At 40.3% G+C, this 18,796-nt stretch overlaps 1 protein-coding gene across 1 annotated transcript; it reads right to left on the bottom strand.

Annotated features, from left to right (window-relative positions):
• Positions 1-11,994: 11,994 nt before the first annotated feature.
• Positions 11,995-18,000, bottom strand: COX7A2 (cytochrome c oxidase subunit 7A2). Its single transcript, XM_078055082.1, has 4 exons — positions 17,848-18,000; positions 16,514-16,603; positions 13,658-13,742; positions 11,995-12,199 (listed from the first exon to the last, which is right to left on the bottom strand). The coding sequence occupies exons 1-4, from the start codon at positions 17,860-17,862 to the stop codon at positions 12,141-12,143; spliced, it is 249 nt and encodes an 82-aa protein (XP_077911208.1). The 5' UTR covers positions 17,863-18,000; the 3' UTR covers positions 11,995-12,140.
• Positions 18,001-18,796: the final 796 nt, after the last annotated feature.

Below are 18,796 nucleotides of genomic sequence, written 5' to 3'. Positions count from 1 at the left end.
TCCATGCAGAACATGCCCTCCTCAATACCCATCACCAGGCTAACCCATCCTCCCAACCCCCTCCCCTCTAGAACCCTCAGTTTGTTTTTCAGAGTCCATTGTCTCTCATGGTTCTTCTCCCCCTCCGATTTCCCCCCCTTCATTCTTCCCCTGCTGCTACATTCTTCTTCTTCTTCTTTTTTTTTTTTTTTCTTTCTTAACATATATTGCATTATTTGTTTCAGAGGTACAGATCTGAGATTCAACAGTCTTGCACAATTCACAGCGCTTACCAGAACACATACCCTCCCCAGTGTCCATCACCCAGTCACCCCATCCCTCCCACCCCACCCCCCACTCCAGCAACCCTCAGTTTGTTTCCTGAGATTAAGAATTCCTCATATCAGTGAGGTCATATGATACATGTCTTTCTCTGTTTGACTTATTTCGCTCAGCATAATACCCTCCAGTTCCATCCACGTCATTGCAAATGGCAAGATCTTATTCCTTTTGATGGCTGCATAATATTCCATTGTATATATATACCACTTCTTCTTTATCCATTCATCTGTTGATGGACATCTTGGCTCTTTCCACAGTTTGGCTATTGTGGACATTGCTGCTATAAACATCGGGGTGCACGTAGCCTTTCGGGTCCCTACTTTTGTATCTTTGGGGTAAATACCCAGGAGTGCAATTGCTGGATCATATGGTAGCTCTATTTTCAACTTTTTGAGGAACCTCCATACTGTTTTCCAGAGTGGCTGCACCAGCTTGCATTCCCACCAACAGTGTAGGAGGGTTCCCCTTTCTCCGCATCCCCGCCAACATCTGTCATTTCCTGACTTGTTAATTTTAGCCATTCTGACTGGTGTGAGGTGGTATCTCACTGAGGTTTTGATTTGGATTTCCCTGATGCCGAGCGATATTGAACACTTTTTCATGTGTCTGTTGGCCATTTGGATGTCTTCTTTGGAAAAATGTCTGTTCATGTCTTCTGCCCATTTCTTGATTGGATTCTTTGTTCTTTTGGTGTTGAGTTTGATGAGTTCTTTATAGATTTTGGATACTAGCCCTTTATCTGATATGTCATTTGCAAATATCTTCTCCCATTTTGTCAGTTGTCTTTTGGTTTTGTTGACTGTTTCCTTTGCTTTGCAAAAGCTTTTTATCTTGATGAAGTCCCAATAGTTCATTTTTGCCCTTGCTTCCCTTGCCTTTGGCGATGTTTCTAGGAAGAAGTTGCTGCGGCTGAGGTCAAAGAGGTTGCTGCCTGTGTTCTCCTTTAGGATTTTGATGGACTCCTGTCTCACATTGAGGTCTTTCAACCATTTGGAGTCTATTTTTGTGTGTGGTGTAAGGAAATGGTCCAGTTTCATTCTTCTGCATGTGGCTGTCCAATTTTCCCAACACCATTTGTTGAAGAGACTGTCTTTTTTCCATTGGACATTCTTTCCTGCTTTGTCAAAGATTAGTTGACCATATAGTTGAGGGTCCATTTCTGGGCTCTCGATTCTGTTCCATTGATCTATGTGTCTGTTTTTGTGCCAGTACCATACTGTCTTGATGATGACAGCTTTGTAGTAGAGCTGGAAGTCTGGAATTGTGATGCCGCCAGCTTTGCTTTTCTTTTTCAACATTCCTCTGGCTATGCGGGGTCTTTTCTGGTTCCATACAAATTTTAGGATTATTTCTTCCATTTCTTTGAAGAAAGTGGATGGTATTTTGATGGGGATTGCATTGAATGTGTAGATTGCTCTAGGTAGGATTGACATCTTCACAATATTTGTTCTTCCAATCCATGAGCATGGAACGCCAAGAACGTTGAAATCTTGATACATGTCTCAAAAGCCCAAAAATACTGTCACATCAAAAGTGGAGCTGTTTTCTGTTTTGCAAGCGGTGACAGCTTAGGTACTCTTCGGAAGCAGGCTAGACTTGTTCTGGGATGACCCCCATGATAGGCCTAGTGACTATTCAAGGAAAAGCTGAGGCTCTAGAATCATGTGAAAGATTGTCAATGCAGCAGGCAGAATTATAGCTTTGAATACTTTCTGTTCATCCACAAAACAAAAATGTCAATTTTTGCTTTCTAAATATGGGTTGGGACATTGTGTGTCTAAAAATGGGTGCTTCTTTTTATGGCACTTGAGCGTTTTATTGGAGAGGTGCTAACAGGAGCCGAAAGCTGGAACAGCCATCCTCACCAGAAACTTTGCAAGACTTGGCCTCCAGGATCGCTGCCTCAAGGCCTCACTGAGGTTCTGTGGCTCACAGTATAACCCAGGGAGAACAGGAGTTTTGTTTCATGAATGTTCTCCCCAGGACTTAGAACCTTGTTGGGTTCATAATTGGCATTTCAAAGTTATTCGAATGAATACATGAAGGCAAAATGCTCCCCATTTCCCCATGCACACCCAGTTCTGCCCTGGGACACAGGGAACGGCAGGTTTGGGAACAGAAGACAGAACCCTGGGCAGAGCAGTGCCTGGCTGAGTTGATTTCTCATGCGTGGTATTGGTGAAGTAGTCAGACAAGAGGAGCAAAAGGGAGGAATATGGAAAATCATGCTCCTGGTCATACGTGAGGGGCTGATGTCTCACAAAAATGAGCTAGGACACCTTGAGAAATAGCAGTGCTTCCGTGTGAACAGGAGGGAGCTCAGAATTTTGGTTATTTGGATACTGTTGTAAATGTGACCTCCACGGGCTCCCAAGCTGGTGTGACCTTCAGCATAAGTAGGCACAACACAGCACTGGCCACTTCAGGTCCCCTGAGCAGCTCTTTTCTGGTCTATGATTCCCATATTTTAAAATCTGAGTGTGTAGAGATCAGGTTTCATTTCTGAAGGAAGATGCTGCAACTGTAAATTATAATTTCTGGCCCCAGATCATCTCCACCATCAGCTTTCCCTTTTCATCTGACTATTGAAGGTAGAAATCTAAGAATAATGTTGCTGGCCCTCTTTACAAATTCACCCACTCTTGTATTACTTCTGCTGTCTTCATGGTGGTTATTCTCACACAAAACATGACTTGTAAGACTTTAGGTTATTGTTAATATCCTTACTAACACCTCCTGCCACCCTTTACTTACTCTCACCCAACAGGACAATTCACTTCCTTCAGTATTTTCAAATCTTGCTTAGTCTACTATAATATCCTCCTCATTAGCCATTCTGTCTCCACTCTGGTCCATCTTCAATGCTATGGCCTAAACCTTCTGAATTTCTCCAATCATATCTCCTCCTGCCCTCAGGAGAGCCTCCTCAAAAAAAAAAAAAAATCAAGAAATGCTGCAGTGGATTTTTGGGTGCCACAATATCTTAAGTTTCAGATACATACATTGCAGAATTTCTTTTTTCCTGCCACAAAAAACCTTGAGCAGAATATTCTGCATTTCTAGAATTAACTTGTTTTTCTCATACCAAGATGTTTTTCATCTTTCTGTTACTCTTGAAAAAAAAATCATACTCTTTTAAGTATGCTGACCTCCTTCTCACCCTTAATTGAACACACTAGGTGCACGCACTATCAACTCTATAATTCTATACGTTGTTAATACTGTATGTTTAATCCATGAGAAACTCTTCAGAGGATTAACTCCTTAAACTGAAGCTATTGATTGGCAAGGGGTGAGCCCTAAAACAAATAGGGTCAATTATGATAACTTTCAGTTGATGCATCCTGGACTAGTCAGAGTCCTTTCTTGAAATTTTTTAATATGGGACCAGAAATACACCCACCCCTTTTTTTTTCAGGTGTGTTTCTCAAAATTTGTATGTTGAAGCCCTAACCCTCAACGTGACTATTTGAAGATAGGGTCTTTGTGGAGGTAACTAAAATTAAACGAGATCCTAAGAGCTGGGCCCTGACCCAATGGGACTGATGTCCTTACAAGAGGAAGGCCACCAGAGCTCACTCGCTTTCTCTCTCCATGCCACACAGAGGAAAGGCCCTGTGAGGAAGCCGTGAGAAGGGGACCATCTACGAGCCAGGAAGAGAGCTCTCACCAGGAACTGACGTGGCCAGCACGTTGACCTGGGACTCCTAGCCTCGAGAATTGTGAGAAAATAAATGCCTGTTGTTTAAGCCACCCAGTCTGTGGTATTTTGCTGCGGCAGCCTGAGCAGACCAACACAGGTGGTGAAGCTGCAAAGACGCATTAACAGAGGACACATTTGTGCCATGATGAAGACGAGAATGAGAATGAGCTGAGACAAGAGACAGAGTCCTACAAGCACTCCTGTGCTCCAGTTATTTATACATAGAACAAAGATTAGAACATTAGCAGAAGCATTTTTCTTTATTCTTTTATGTGCTTACTGAACATGAATTGGTTTTATACTGAAACATGTTTTCTGAAATGGTAATATATTGTACTTATTACAATATATTGTATATATGTATTCTATACATATCCATCTTTTTTCTTTCTCAGCATGCTTAATAATCATCTATAATAAAAAAAATTCTACCAGTAAAAAGCTTGATTTGGAAAACAATGATCACAAATGTATTATTGAAGTTGGGCTGTGGCCACTTTGAGAAATGAAGCTAGGGTATCTTTTAAGACTTGAGAAATAAACTGACATTAAAATTGCTTCTTGAGAAATGTATCACTTTGTTTCATTTTGTTTGTTTTCACATCTCTCAATCCTTTGAAGGGATTCTGTTAGTTGTTCTTTGTAGACATCTTTATTGATAAATACAGACAGAGGTAAACCAAAAAGAGACTCCTAGCTTCTCATCTGTGACAGGAATTTCTGGTCTATTTTTTCTTAGTATGTTCCAACTAAAGTGGAAAGAACCTTTTTTAAAAATCATTCTGGGGGTGCCTGGGTGACACAGTCAGTTAAGCATCTGACTCAGTTTCTGCTCAGGTCATGATCTCAGGGCTCATGAGATCGAGCCCTGCGTCAGGCTCCATGCCCAGCTGTTGTCCAATGTTGTCCTGAGTACTTTTCTTTCTTCTTTCCTCATCTAGGAAGTAACATGATACATAGCAGATAAAGAATCGGTTTTGGAATAAGACAGATCTAGATTTAAAGTCTAGTTCACATGCAATTGCTATGCGTTTGCTCTGTCGCTAACTGTACTTCCTCAGTTTCTAATTCTTGCTAATAATAGTAACAACAACTGGCTGGGTTGAATGCCCACATGTTGGTTTATCTTGAAACTTCTTGTTACATCCGTACTATGGCTATCAGATTGTGCTGTGTAATATTATGAAAACAGAAAAGATCAATCTAGGGACTGTATGTAGGGACACGGCCATTTGTTGTGTTAGTCACTGGGGAAGAGATCACAGTTGCTGCTTTCTCCAGCTTCCTATGTTCCAACAACATTGGTCTTCTTTTTGCAATTCAACCATGCAAAGTCATTTCCTTTTCCCCGGATTGCTTTTCTCCTGACATTTATCACAGCTGGCTCCTTTTTTTCTGGTCTCGGTTCAACTGAGGCCTTTTCTAGCTTCCACTCCATCATTTTTCCTAAGAGATCACACTGTTGATTCCTTTATGGCAGTTTCCACTACAGACCATTATCATGCTTACGAATGTATTTAGTTGTCTATCTCCATTGACTAAAACAAAGTAGGCTTTCAATAAGCAATGGTTGGATGGTTGGATAGATGGATGGAGAGATGGATGGCTGATAGATGGATGGATGGATGAGGAAGGATGGGGTCTGATAAAGATCCTCCTCTATTCGTACTCCGACCACTCTTGATTACCTCTATGACGAACACCTGCTCATTGCCTCCAACATTTCCCAACTGGGTTGTTGCAGTGGGCTTCTTAATGGGTCTGCCTGCTTCTACCCTGGGTCCCCTATGGCCTACTTCAACACCGCAGTCAAGCTAATACCCTTAAAAACATGTAAGTCAGTCTTCTGTAAAAAACAAACAAACAAAAACCTGCAATGACTTCCCATATCCCTCAGAGTAAAAGCCAAAGTCCTTACAACAGCCTCAAATCCCCACTTAGTGCGGCACCTCCTTACCTCTCTGACTTCTCTTTACGCTTCAGTGAGAACTGCTATTGCCTTCCTGTTCCCTGAACATGCCAGGCACTTCTAAGGCATTTGCTTAGACTGTTCCCTCTTCCTATAATGCTTTTCCCCCATATATCTGAGTTACTAACTCCCTCACCTTCTAGTCTTTATTTAAATATGACCTTCCCATTGAAGTCTATCCTCACACCTTATTTACTACCAGGACCAGTCACCCCACCCACATGCCGGTTCTCCCTGTTGGCCTTTTTTGTCCATAGAACTTACTGCCTTCTAATATATTGTGCAATTTATTTTTATATTGTATTAACCATCTTCCCCGCCATCTCTCACTCTCATGCAAACTCTGTTTATCCACGAGTCCCAGGCACATAAAACAGTGTCTGGCACGTGGTAGGCACTCAATATCTGTTAACCTGAATTATTAGTCTTGATGTGTAAATAGAAGAATCCTGGGTAGTGGATTACAAGATGTTTCTCTCCACCTGAATGTATCCAGGACCTGAGGAGAGGGAGTTCAAGCTAGAACCCTGTGGAATTGCCAGCTTTGGGGAACTTGTGCAAAACTATCTCAAACAGCAGGAAGGGATCTCGGCAAACCCTGAACCAAGCTGCTTAAAACAGCATCATAATTCTTGTTTTTATCGTTCTTGTATTCTCCATATCCATTTGCCTTTGTGTTCCCTACGGAAATCTTTTTGAAACACTCCTGTCTGCCGTAAGAGACCAGTAATGGCCACCATTTATTAATCATCTAAGTACTGTTTAGGGTAAATGGTAGAGTTGTGGTTCCATTAGATGATACAATAAGTGGGAAAGTCAGGAAACCCTGCTTTGGTTGGTTCCTGGCTGAGAAACCTACCAGAACTAATTTAAGCAAAATGGGGAAGTTATTTGCCGATGGAATGCAACCAAGCCTAAGAACAGGCATGGATATCGTTGTGGGCATCAGAAATTAGAGCTAGGAACCGAAATGCTTCCAGGTCGTCTCTTTCGGTGTTGACTTTATTTAAAAAAAACAAAACAAAACCCAGACTGGAAGCAGCGACCCCGCGAGTCGGAGCCGGCGCGGGAGCGGGAGTCCGGGTGGGAGCCGGGCTGGGCGCCGCAGGCCAAGGACCGCAAGCACCTGCTGCCGGAGCGGCCGCGCGCCTACAACCTGGACGCCGGCCAGGGCGACTTCGCCAGCAGCCTGCCGCCGCCCCACATTCACCCGGTCACGGGGACACCCACCCACCACCCCAGGGTCTACAACATCCACAGTCGAAATACCACCAGGTATCCTGCCAATTTCATTGTTGTTGGAGGCTGCCCGGTCTGCAGAGTTGGGTTTCGGAGGACATCTTCACCTCCCTGGGCATCTTCTTGACCATCATCTTGTTCCCATTTGGGTTCATCTGCTGTTTTTCCTTGAGGAAGTGAAGATGTCCCGACAGTGGAGCAAACTTTACTTAAAGGGAACAACACACCTGGCTTTCCTACCTCCCGCTACACAAGCAGGGTGGGAAGTGGGAGAGGGAGAAGCAGGCTTTCCGCTGAGCAAGGAGCCCGGCGCGGGGCTTGATCCCAGGACCCCAGGATCACGACCCCAGCGGAAGGCAGACGCCCAAAGACTGAGCCACCCAGGCGCCTCCATCCCGCTTTTTCTAATGTAAATGTCGTGTACAATAGCCTTATCTGATTAAGCTTCCAGGACTGTTGTGTAAAGTGAGGTGGGATAGCTTTGGCCTGTGTGAGCTGAGGTTTCCTGGGCACAGGGGTCGCAGAGCATGGGAGAGGCCGCAGCGCTGCTCCTAGGGTTAATGACAACCCAGTAAAGCACTGCTTTTATTTCTTGCAGTCTTCAATTTGAGAAAGGTGAGAAATAGTTTTATTTTTTTAATTTAATTTTATTATGTTATGTTAGTCACCATACATCATTAGTTTTTGATGTAGTGTTCCATGATTCATTGTTTGCTATAACACCCAGTGCTCCATGCAGTAGGTGCCCTCCTTAATACCCATCACCGGGCTAACCCATCCTCCCCACCCCCCTCCCCTCTAGAACCCTGTTTGTTTCTCAGAGTCCATAGTCTCTCATGGTTCATTTCTCCCTCCAATTCCCCCCCCCTTTTTTCCCTTCCTTCTCCTAATGTCCTCCATGCTATTCCTCATGTTCCACAAATAAGTGAAACCATATAATTGACTTTCTCTGCTTGCCTTATTTCACTTAGCATAATCTCCTCCAGTCCCATCCATGTTGATGTAAAAGTTGGGTATTCATCCTTTCTGATGGCTGAGTAATATTCCATTGTATATATGGACCACATCTTCTTTATCCATTCATCTCTTGAAGGGCATCTCGGCTCTTTCCACAGTTTGTCTATTGCGGACATTGCTGCTATGAACGTTGGGGTGCATATGGCCCTTCTTTTCACTACATCTGTGTCTTTGGGGTAAATACCCAGTAGTGCAATTGCTGGGTCATAGGGTAGCTCTATTTTTAAATTTTTGAGGAACCTCCACACTGTTTACAGTGGCACCCAGGTGGCTCAGTGAGTTAAGCGTCTGCCTTCAGCTCAGGTCATGATCCCAGGGTCCTGGGATTGAGCCCCCGTCAGGCTCCCTGCTCATCATGGAGTCTGCTTCTCCCTCTCCTTCTCCCTGTTTGTGCTCTCTCTCTCTCAAATAAATAAAATCTTAAAAAATAAATAAGATTCACACCACTGTAAGAAAAAAAAAACCTGGGGGAAAGACTGTTAGTTGCCAACTCAATACTCAGTCTCCCCTTCTTATTATATAGAATGCCAATTGTACTGGGCAATCTGCCCAGCTAAGACATTTCCTGGCCACTCTGAACCCAGGCATGATCATGCGACAAAGTTCTGGCCAAAGACATCTAAGCTGACGTCTTTTGTTTGGAGCTTCTAAGGCTCTTTAAAAAGAGCTCACTTAGGGGCGCCTGGGTGGCTCAGTCAGTTAAGTGTCTGCCTTCGGCTCAGGTCATGATCCCGGGGTCCTGGGATCGAGCCCCGCATCGGGCTCCCTGCTCAGCGGGAAGCCTGCTTCTCCTTCTCCCACTCCCCCTGCTTGTGTTCCCTCTCTTGTTGTGTCTCTGTCAAATAAATAAAATCTTTAAAAAAAAAAAAAAAAAAGAGCTCACTTATTTAGTGTGTGCTCTTTCGCCAACCCTTCTTCCTGCAGGGTAACAAAGAAAATAGGCTGGAGCTGCAGCAGCCGTCTCAAGAATGAAAACCACACACTAAGGAGAGCTGAAAGAAGCACCTAGGACGTGGATCAAATTGAGCCTGTCCTACCAGCCCTGACCGGCTCATAGTCCCTGCTTTGTGTCAAGTTGATAGGGATAGATGAAAAGATAACAGTTCCTTTTCCCAGAAAGCTAACCATAGAAGCAGCTAACTTTTATTGCACACTTGGTATGTATCAGAAACCATCCTTAGCGCTTTACGTGCATTAGAAAAAAAACATGTACATTAAGTATTATTCCATTCACACAAAGGAGGATACATGTTTAGCAAGGTTAGCTACCCATGGTAATCCAAGGCTTGAAGCTGGGTCTTCTATCATTAGTATGATTACAATTAGCATTAATTACAATGCTATACTGGTTCCCAGTCTTTATGGTATTTATATTAATGGGATAACATCATCACAGATCCTTCTATTTATTAATGGATACTAATCTCAAAGAGATCATATTGCATGATAAAGATAAAAATGGAGATTAGAATTAAGGTTGTTTTGTTTCCCGATGGCCACATTTTCAAATACTTCTTAAGGACTCTGTTCTATGGACTTTTGGTTAGTCTCTGAAATCTACCAATAATTATAACAGCTCTTTCACTAAATGCTAAAGTATAGCAGACATTTTCACAGGACTCTGTCCAGCAACCCTTACTCTGGTATCTTGCCCCTTTGTCCTTCCCCATCTCCACCCCTGGTTACAATGCAGACTTTTTAAGTGAAGGGCAAATACTTAAATTCAGCTTTTATTTTTAAAATTTTTCAAGTATCTTAAGCATTCAACCCACTTTTACTTTATCCAATCTTCCCATGTTAACATAGCCCAAACAGAACATTTTCTCATGGAAAAATGTTTTATAAAAAATATTACCAGTGGTTGCTTTTTAGTTCCAAATCACCAAATTGGACCAAATTCTAGCCCAACCTAAGAACTTTCTCAGCATTTATAAATGTCTGGTATTTATTCCACTCCCTTCCAAAGCAGTGTTCTCTGCTATTAGTAATAAGATTCTGAAAAAAAAAAAAAAAAAGATTCTGTCAGAAGTCAGGCAGACAGACAGATGAATGGATAAAGAAGATGTGGTGTGTATATATATATATATACACACAATGAAATGTTATGCAGCCATCAAAAGGAATGAAATCTTGCCATTTGCAATGATGTGGATGGAACTGGAGGGTATTATGCTGAGCAAAGTAAGTCAATCAGAGAAAGACATGTATCATATGATCTCACTGATATGAGGAATTCTTAATCTCAGGAAACAAACTGAGGGTTACTGGAGTGGTGGGGGTGGGAGGGATGGGGTGGCTGGGTGATAGACATTGGGGAGGGTATGTGCTATGGTGAGTGCTGTGAATTGTGTTAAGACTGATCAATCACAGCTGTACCCCTGAAACAAATAATACTTTATATGTTAAAAAAAAAAAGAAAAGAAGATAGTAGGAAGGGAAAAATGAAGGGGGGGAAATCGGAGGGGTAGACGAACCTGAGAGACTATGGACTCTGAGAAACAAACTGAAGGTTCTAGAGTGGAGGGAGGTGGAGGGCTGGGTTAGCCTGGTGATGGGTATTCAAGAGGGCACGTACTGAATGGAGCACTGGGTGTTATACGCAAACAATGAATCATGGAACACTACATCAAAAACTAATGATGTAATGTATGGTAATTAACATAATAAAAAAATGTAAAAAAAAAAAAAAGTCATGCAGATTCCTGCATTTAGTGGCAGGTTACATAACGTGGCTACCAAGATCCTTCCCAATCTTTGAGATTCAAGGCTGAGACATCTTTTATCAGGTACCATTTGAGATGGATTTATATTTTAAGCCTCAATGTTTCAACATGAAGATTTAGATTGGCTATTTTACATTTGACCAATTTTTCCAAATATACTTTTCTCAATTTTATCCAGAAATTGAAGTTTATTTATTTATATTTTTTTTAGAGAGGGGCGGGGTGCGGAGAGGGAGAGAGAATCTTAAGCAGGCTCCACACCCAGTGAAGAACCCAATACAGGGCTTGATCTTACAACCCTGAGATCATGACCTGAGCCGAAATCGAGAGTTGGACACATAGCCAACGCAGCTACCCAGGCACACCCAGAAATTGTTTATAAACCTTTACTTATCAATTTCCCCTAGATTGAATGCACCTAGAGTCTAAACTTCATAGTGTTACAAATGTACACCTAGCAGAAGAGACAACAAAGTTTGATTCCTTAAGTTCCCCCAAAAGATAACTTTTAGAAATGAACAAAGTATTTTAAGGGAAGTTACCCTTTATGTTATAAAGTAACAGAAGCCCATTGTTAGTGTGAAAGAACAAGTCCTGAATTAGTTTATAGCTTCTCTACTAAAGCCTAATTCTAAGCTGTGGAACACATCCACTATTTAAACATACACTAACATAGCTGAGAGAGAGAAAAAAGACATTTGAACCCCAGGAGCCAAAAATGACCTGCTTCCACTAACCCCAGGTTCTAGCATATCCCTGGATATAATACAGCAGGGATGGGAGGGATTCAAAGAAATATGCTTTCGAGTGTCACATTCATTTAAGGCTGAAGACCATCCACTGTGTAAGTCTGAGCTGCTCTATTAATTTATTTATAAAAATAAAATTTCATTAACTATCACAATGGTATTTTATACAACCCTAATGACAAAAGAACCATTTTTTTTTTTTTTGCTCCCTAAGATTTACAAGGCTGATCAAAAATTGAAATTATGGGTATAAAGTGATAAAATAAGACAAAGCATGGTAAAGTCTGCTTTATTGGTGGCAGTTAGTATAAGTCAATAAATATTGATCCCCAAAGAAGAACTCATTTATTTATCAGTTACTGGTCCATAGAGAGCTGAATGAAACTGAACCAACTGCCTGCTGAGATGATAAACTGAAGTCAATCCTGCTTCTTGGGAAATGAAGCCATAGCTAGCTGATATATGGCATATGCTGTTCCTGAAAAATAAAAAGAAACAAAAAAAGAACTTCTAAGAAATTCTGAGATTTATATGCATAAACCTAATATTCCAGCTAAAAGGTTGTAAAAAGAAAGAGGCAAGTCTGGCATTATTGCTACTTTTATGGGAACATAAAAAAGTATTTTGATAGGTGCTGGCAAAATTTAAAATAAATACATGTTAAACACATTTAATCTAGTTTTAGTATCAGTTAACTTCTATAGAAAGTGTTAGATACAGTACAAAGTATTTGTCAACTTGAATAACATGTAAAAAAATTTTTAAGTAATATTAAGAACATATATAAAGGCTACTTCCATACTAACCTAAGATTGCCTGAGAAATGCTAAGAATGATTCAAATACCAAAAAAGAGGTCAAGATATGCAAGCACTCCCTAAAGTATATTATCAATGTAAAACCAAGGAAGAGTGATACACTTAAATTATCAAGTTTAATGTAATAGCTAATAAGTGAAAACTTATTAAAATGACCTACCAGAACTTATGATGTACTATATCATGTACCGGCTAACTCAACATAATAGAAAAAATAAAATAAAAATAAAAAAATAAAACTAACTACCAGAATACCTATGAAATAGTCACACTGATAAAAAAGAATTTAGGACTTTATCTTAAGAGAGCCCAAATGCCACTATCTAGTAGTTGTCTTCATCCAAAAATGCCCCTTCACTGTATTTAATCCAAGCCAAAGAAGGCACCTTGGCATGAGCAGAAGACTTTGTAATTAGGGTTCAAATTTCAGCTTTTCCACACAGAGGCAATATTATCTTGAGTAATTAACACAATTTCTTCAACTTTAAAATAAGGACACATTACAGACTTAATACAAGGGGTCCAAAAATCCCTTTATGTGGCATTCTTATCAATAGGACAAGCACACAGTAATCACTCAAATATTGTTTCCCTTCCTCCCCCAGAAAGCAATCATTCAAATTCTTCACTCTGCTCCAACCGTACCAATTTGTGATATTCCACTGCTAATACTGAACAATGGACCTGCCCAATCCACAGAAAAAAATTTCAAAGCACTTTGGGTACTGTAATAAGTGTTGTTCTATACAGGTTGTTTCTGTCCTAAACATGGATGTTGAGTGTAGTTGTAAAATGTTTTTTTATTATGTATCAAAGTAAAAATGTTCAAAAAGCCCCTGTTACAGTAGATGGGGCAGAGTAGATGGCCTGCACACTCTGAAAGCTACCTCTATCATAAATACCCATCAAACATTATTGGTTTATTTTTTTTTTAGACATTAAAATGCTCTTATATAATATGTATCAATTATCCTGTTGAATCCTTAAATGCAAAGCATTAGGATCTCAGATTCTGGAGACAGACTTCCTATGTTAAAATACTGGCACAGTAAAAGCAATGAAGTTGTTAGTTATCCTTACTGTTACTTATCTATAAGTCAAGCACTCCCAGTATCTTACCACCAACTGTAAGTATCATAGTGGCTCTATACAGGAGGGCATCAGCTACTCCACCCTTTAGATGCACTGGAATTCCATTATCCTCCTAGATCAAAAAACAATAATTAATACATCTGTGATTTGTTTTCAATTAAGTTCAAAAGACTAATCCATTTATATAAAATTAAGTGCCTCCTTAAACCCCTGGAATTAAAATATTGTAAACATCAAAATTAAAAGACTACAATTTTCCTGATTCTGTCTCTACTTCCACTAAATTAAAATAAGAACTCCTAAAAGTCAATATTCTTTCTCTTAAATTTAGTGAGATCCAATAAAGATGTTCTTTCCAAGGAATATATAAATGTTAAAGTTGTGAAAATATACTGATTAAGTTCATCAACTGAATTATTAAAAAGATCAGTACTCATCACACTTTAGATTTAATCGTAAGATTTATTTTTTCCTTAAAAAAAGGGGGGGAAGGGGTTTGTTTATAACCTTAAATTATATCCTTAACCCCTAGTCCAGCACCTGGCATACAGTAGATATTTAATACATCTGTTAAATATAAGTATTTTATTTTTATGTAGCATACAAATGGCCCCTGACTTAACAATGGTTCAACTTACGATTTCTCAACTTTACAATGGTGTGAAAGTAATACACATTCAGTAGAAACTGTACTTTAAGTTCTGAATTTTTACCTTTTCCCAGGCTAGTGATACGCAGTACGATACTCTCTGATGATGCAGGGCAGCGGCAGCCAGCAACTCCCAATCAGCCACACAATCATGAAGTTAAACAACCAATAAACTTACAACCATTCTGTATCCATAAAACCATTCTCTTTTTCACTTTCAGTACAGTATTCAAGAAATTACATAAGATATTCAACACTTTATATAAAACAGGCTTTGTGTTAGATGACTTTGCCCATCTGTAAGCTAATGTATGTGTTCTGAGCTTGTTTAAGGTAGGCTAAGCTATATTTAGTAGGTTAACTATATTAAATGAATCTTCAATTTAAAATGTTTTCAACTTATGATGGGTTATTGTTTATGACATAATGACATAACCCCATCATAAGTCAAGGAAGATCCGTACAGAATACAAAGCTTTTTAATCACTTAAAATTTTATTTGGGAAAAACCAGAGATCACCCACGAAAACAAACCAAAAAAATCACTAATAATTTAACTACTTATAAAGGTTAACGACTCTATCCCATCATCTTTCCTCATGTGAAAACCACCACAACATATCCATAATATATATATGGTACATATCCATATCCATAAATATATTTATATATATCCATAAATATATTTTTTTAAAGATTTATCTCTCTCTCTCTCTCTCACACACACACACACACACACCCATGGGAAGAGGGAGAGAATCGAAAGCCGACTCCCTGCTCAGCGTAGAGCCCGAGTGATCTCTGGACTCTGAGATCATGAACTGAGCCAAAACCAAGAGTCAGACGCTCAACTGACTGGGCCACCCAGGCGCCCCAATATATGTAAATATTTTTAATGCCTACATTACCTTACCTTCTAATTTACACACACACTTGTTTAATATACAAAATGAGATTATGCTGTAAGGGTCTGCCATATACTATTTTTCACTTAATGCTATTTTTCTAAATATTTTATTTATTTCTTTATTTGAATTTATTTGGGAGGGAGGGAGGGAGGACGAGCAGGGGAGGAGCAGAGGGAGAAGCCGACTCCCCTCTGAGCAGGGAGCCCTTCCCAGGACCCTGAGATCATGACCAGAGCCAAAAGCAGACGCTTAACCGATTGAGCCACCCAGATGTCCCTACTTACTGCTATCTTAAAAGCCATTCTGTTAGTCCCTTTAAGCCTACCTTATTCCTTTTAATGACCACATAGCATTCCATTGTGCAAAAATATCATAATTGAATTAGCTAGTCTCCTATTAATGGGTATTTAGGTTGTTAGGGTTTTTTTGGTATTAAAATCCTATAATGAATAACCTCTTTCCTTTTTTTTAATATTGTTATGCTACTATTTCTGCAGAAAATATTTTTTAAAAAGATTTATTTATTTTAGAAAGGGAGAGAGTGTGCTCCCTCTATAAAATTTTTGTCAATCATATGTCAATAAAACTGGAAAAAATATATCTTCTTCTAATGTTTTGCAGGAGAAGCATTTATATCTGCAATTTATCTTTGTTAAGGTTTTATTTGAGAGAGAGAGCACGAGAGAGAGAGAGAGAGAGAGCGCGCACGCGCGCGTATGCATGCGCACAAGTGGCAGGGGGGATGGGGGATGGACAGGGAGAGGGAGAAACAGGCTCCCTACTGAGCAGGGAGCCCAACACAGGGCTCGATCCCAGAACCCTGGGATCATAACTGGCTGAAGGCAGATGCCTAACCAACTGAGCCACCCAGGCACCCCTGCAATTTATCTTTTAATATACAATACAGAAGGGATCAAACTTTACTTTCTTTAAAATAGCCAATTTTTCCAACTTATTGTATCCTTTCCTCTCTGATATGAAATAGCACCTTTAACATATATTAAATTTCTACATATATATTTGTTCTGTTTCTGCGTCCTTTCTATGGTCTGTTTGTCTATTCTCGTGCAACTACCCCAAAGAGTGCCAACCCAATGTAACTTCTCCAAAGTGTCTTTGACCAATACCCTTTCCCTCTCATTTCTTCTGCTTCCCCAAGGGCCTCTTGTATATAACAAATGCCCAATTAGCTATCAACAGTTTATTATTCTTTTGCTAATATAGCAGGATCAGTAACAATCAAACATCACCAAATTTACTTCCTATCTCCACCTTTTGGTAATTTTACTATTACAAGTAATAACTGTCTATAAAATATTCCAGTACCTGAAATAGCTTTTGTTTCTCTGGAACTTTATTTTCAAACTGCCTGCGTGAAGCAGTACTTATGGTCCTCTGGGCAATCTGACGAAGAGCCTGAAATGAAAAATCCATAGATGTTAGGCAGATTTAGGTCTTAAAGAAACCTTCAAAACCAACCATTTTCAATCTTTAATATTACAGAAGAGGGAAATTGACAGTTAAAACATATCCGATTTGTCAGTAAGAATCCTAAACCAGCAGCCAGGTTTTCCAATTGGTTGTCCATCCACTACTCTTTATATTAAAATTCTGCAGTCTCCAAAAACCACATTCAAGTAGCAATTCTGAGCAAAAGAAAAAAAAAATCATCTTTACCTGATTGAACTAGTAGTAGCATCATATAATCCTTGAGTAAAACATTGACATACAGATATTACAAAAATAAAGACTGATTACAAAATAACACTAAGTTCAAGTATTTTCATTTAATACTCTACCATATTATTAAAAATCTATCACTTGATACCAAAATAAAATGGCACGATTCCTACTTAATTAAAATGCTTTCCTCATTATATTTTTCCTAAAAAAATCTTTAATAGGGTAAATTCTTTTAAAAAAGAAACTTGCATTATATATCCAATTGAATTAAATAATGAAACAAATATGCACTCTATATTCCAAAATAAATGATACACTGAGAGGCTAAGTAAAACCTTACTGAATAATTACAAGAGAACGGTCACGGTTACATTTTCCTTCACTTTTTCGAAGTTTTGGGAAAATATTTCACATGCTTAAAGCAGGTGAAGGGGTGAAGGACACTGACACTGAAGAACCGCCTGATGGAAGCAACACCACACTTCTGCCATGACTGCTCCCAAAGTCCCAACCAAAAGTGAATGACTTGCTTTTTAAACCGCATTCTGATGCTCACAAAGCTCAGAAACGTTGAAACTTAAAGCCTTTCAAAGTACCACTGGAACATCTTTCTGTCTGAAGCTTCCGGGTATCAGAAACTTCCCAGTTGGACCTTAGTTTTACTCATACCGGAGCTACCGACTTCATGAATGACCTATAGGTTTAGGGATGGCCACTAAGAACCCAAGGGTGCCTAACTCACCTCTGGTCACCCTCCCAGCCTCTCCACTCCCTTCATCTACCCAACACAGGAGGCGAGAGGTACAGATGGAAGGGAAGTAATGGCAGGCGAAAAGGACACGGACCAAGGTGACTTCGGAAGTCGCCTTTTCCCACCCTTCTTCCCTCCCAGGAGAGGTTTCTCAGTCAAGGCCCCTTAGCCTCCATTCCCAACCTTGCCGCCCCACATTAAGAATACAAGCCGAGAAGTTCCTCACCAGCAGATTCCGCATCTTGGCTCAGTTACTACCCACCAACCGCGACAACCGACCACCAGGAACGAAAGTCCCCACACCGGAACCGGAACTACCTTCTGGCTTTGCGCAAGCGTCAGGCAACATAAATATTTCCGGGCGGAGGAGGGGCTTGAGCTTCTCTGACCATAGAGAGCGAAAGAAAGGCGAGAGCGGCCGTATGGCTGTGGCCGCTCTAGCCGACTGGCCGTTTCTGTCTCTTCAACTCGTTCCCAACCTGGCCGATGCCTTTCAGGCGGCTGGTCGCTGGAGCTAAGGCTGGAAGAAGCAAAGGACTTTTGAGACCAGAGAGGCGAAGAGTAACGTGTCATGTACGTTTTAACTAGCTTACATAAAATTAATGTGAGACCACGCTATCGTAGAAAATTAGTGTATTTGGAACGAGAAGTCGTTTTTTAAAACTTAGCAAACTTTGAGCTCTTGTATAGACGTTGAAAGAACACTGGGTTGGCCTGTTAAGTTGTGAAACTGCATGAAATACAAAACAAAAAGGAGAACTCCTCTTACACGGATACAATCCGTTTTTTCCGCTGAAGAAACTTTTGAGGGCGTTATTGTTCCTTGTGCTGAGACTATGGTGCAAGGAGCTGCGTCGGGATACCAATTTTTACCTTCTTGTACCTTTGGACGCTGCAGGACTCCCCACGCAAGAAACTACCAGTGTCCCGAAATTGTGGAAGCTGTTCGCTCGTTTCTCCGTGTCTGGGAAAATGCTGAAAAGAGGGGGGAAAATTTAATTGTGGGGCAAGAAATGGGACAGCAAATCTGGGCTCTTAATTAAGTCTTACTGTCTCAGGTCGAGCGGGGCACTTTCCTTGATTGGAGTGGGTAGGCAGAGCAATTATTGTAGATAGGCTGTGTATCTTGTATCAGTTTTGCCTAAATAATGTCACATTACAAATATCTTTATTCT

The sequence above is a fragment of the Halichoerus grypus genome, chromosome 9 (assembly GCF_964656455.1).
Source record: "Halichoerus grypus chromosome 9, mHalGry1.hap1.1, whole genome shotgun sequence".
Taxonomy (NCBI): domain Eukaryota; kingdom Metazoa; phylum Chordata; class Mammalia; order Carnivora; family Phocidae; genus Halichoerus; species Halichoerus grypus.
The sequence above is the reverse complement of the archived record's forward strand: the minus strand, read 5'-3'. Positions and strand labels throughout refer to the sequence as shown.

Excerpts from the sequence above, each read along its gene's own strand:
- COX7A2 (XM_078055082.1), bottom strand. Across the intron at positions 13,743-16,513 it reads AGAAACAAAAGCTATTTCAG|GAGGATAATGGAATTCCAGT; the intron begins GTACTGGAATAT and ends TTTTTGATCTAG. Across the intron at positions 12,200-13,657 it reads TATGATACTTACAGTTGGTG|GAACAGCATATGCCATATAT; the intron begins GTAAGATACTGG and ends TTTATTTTTCAG.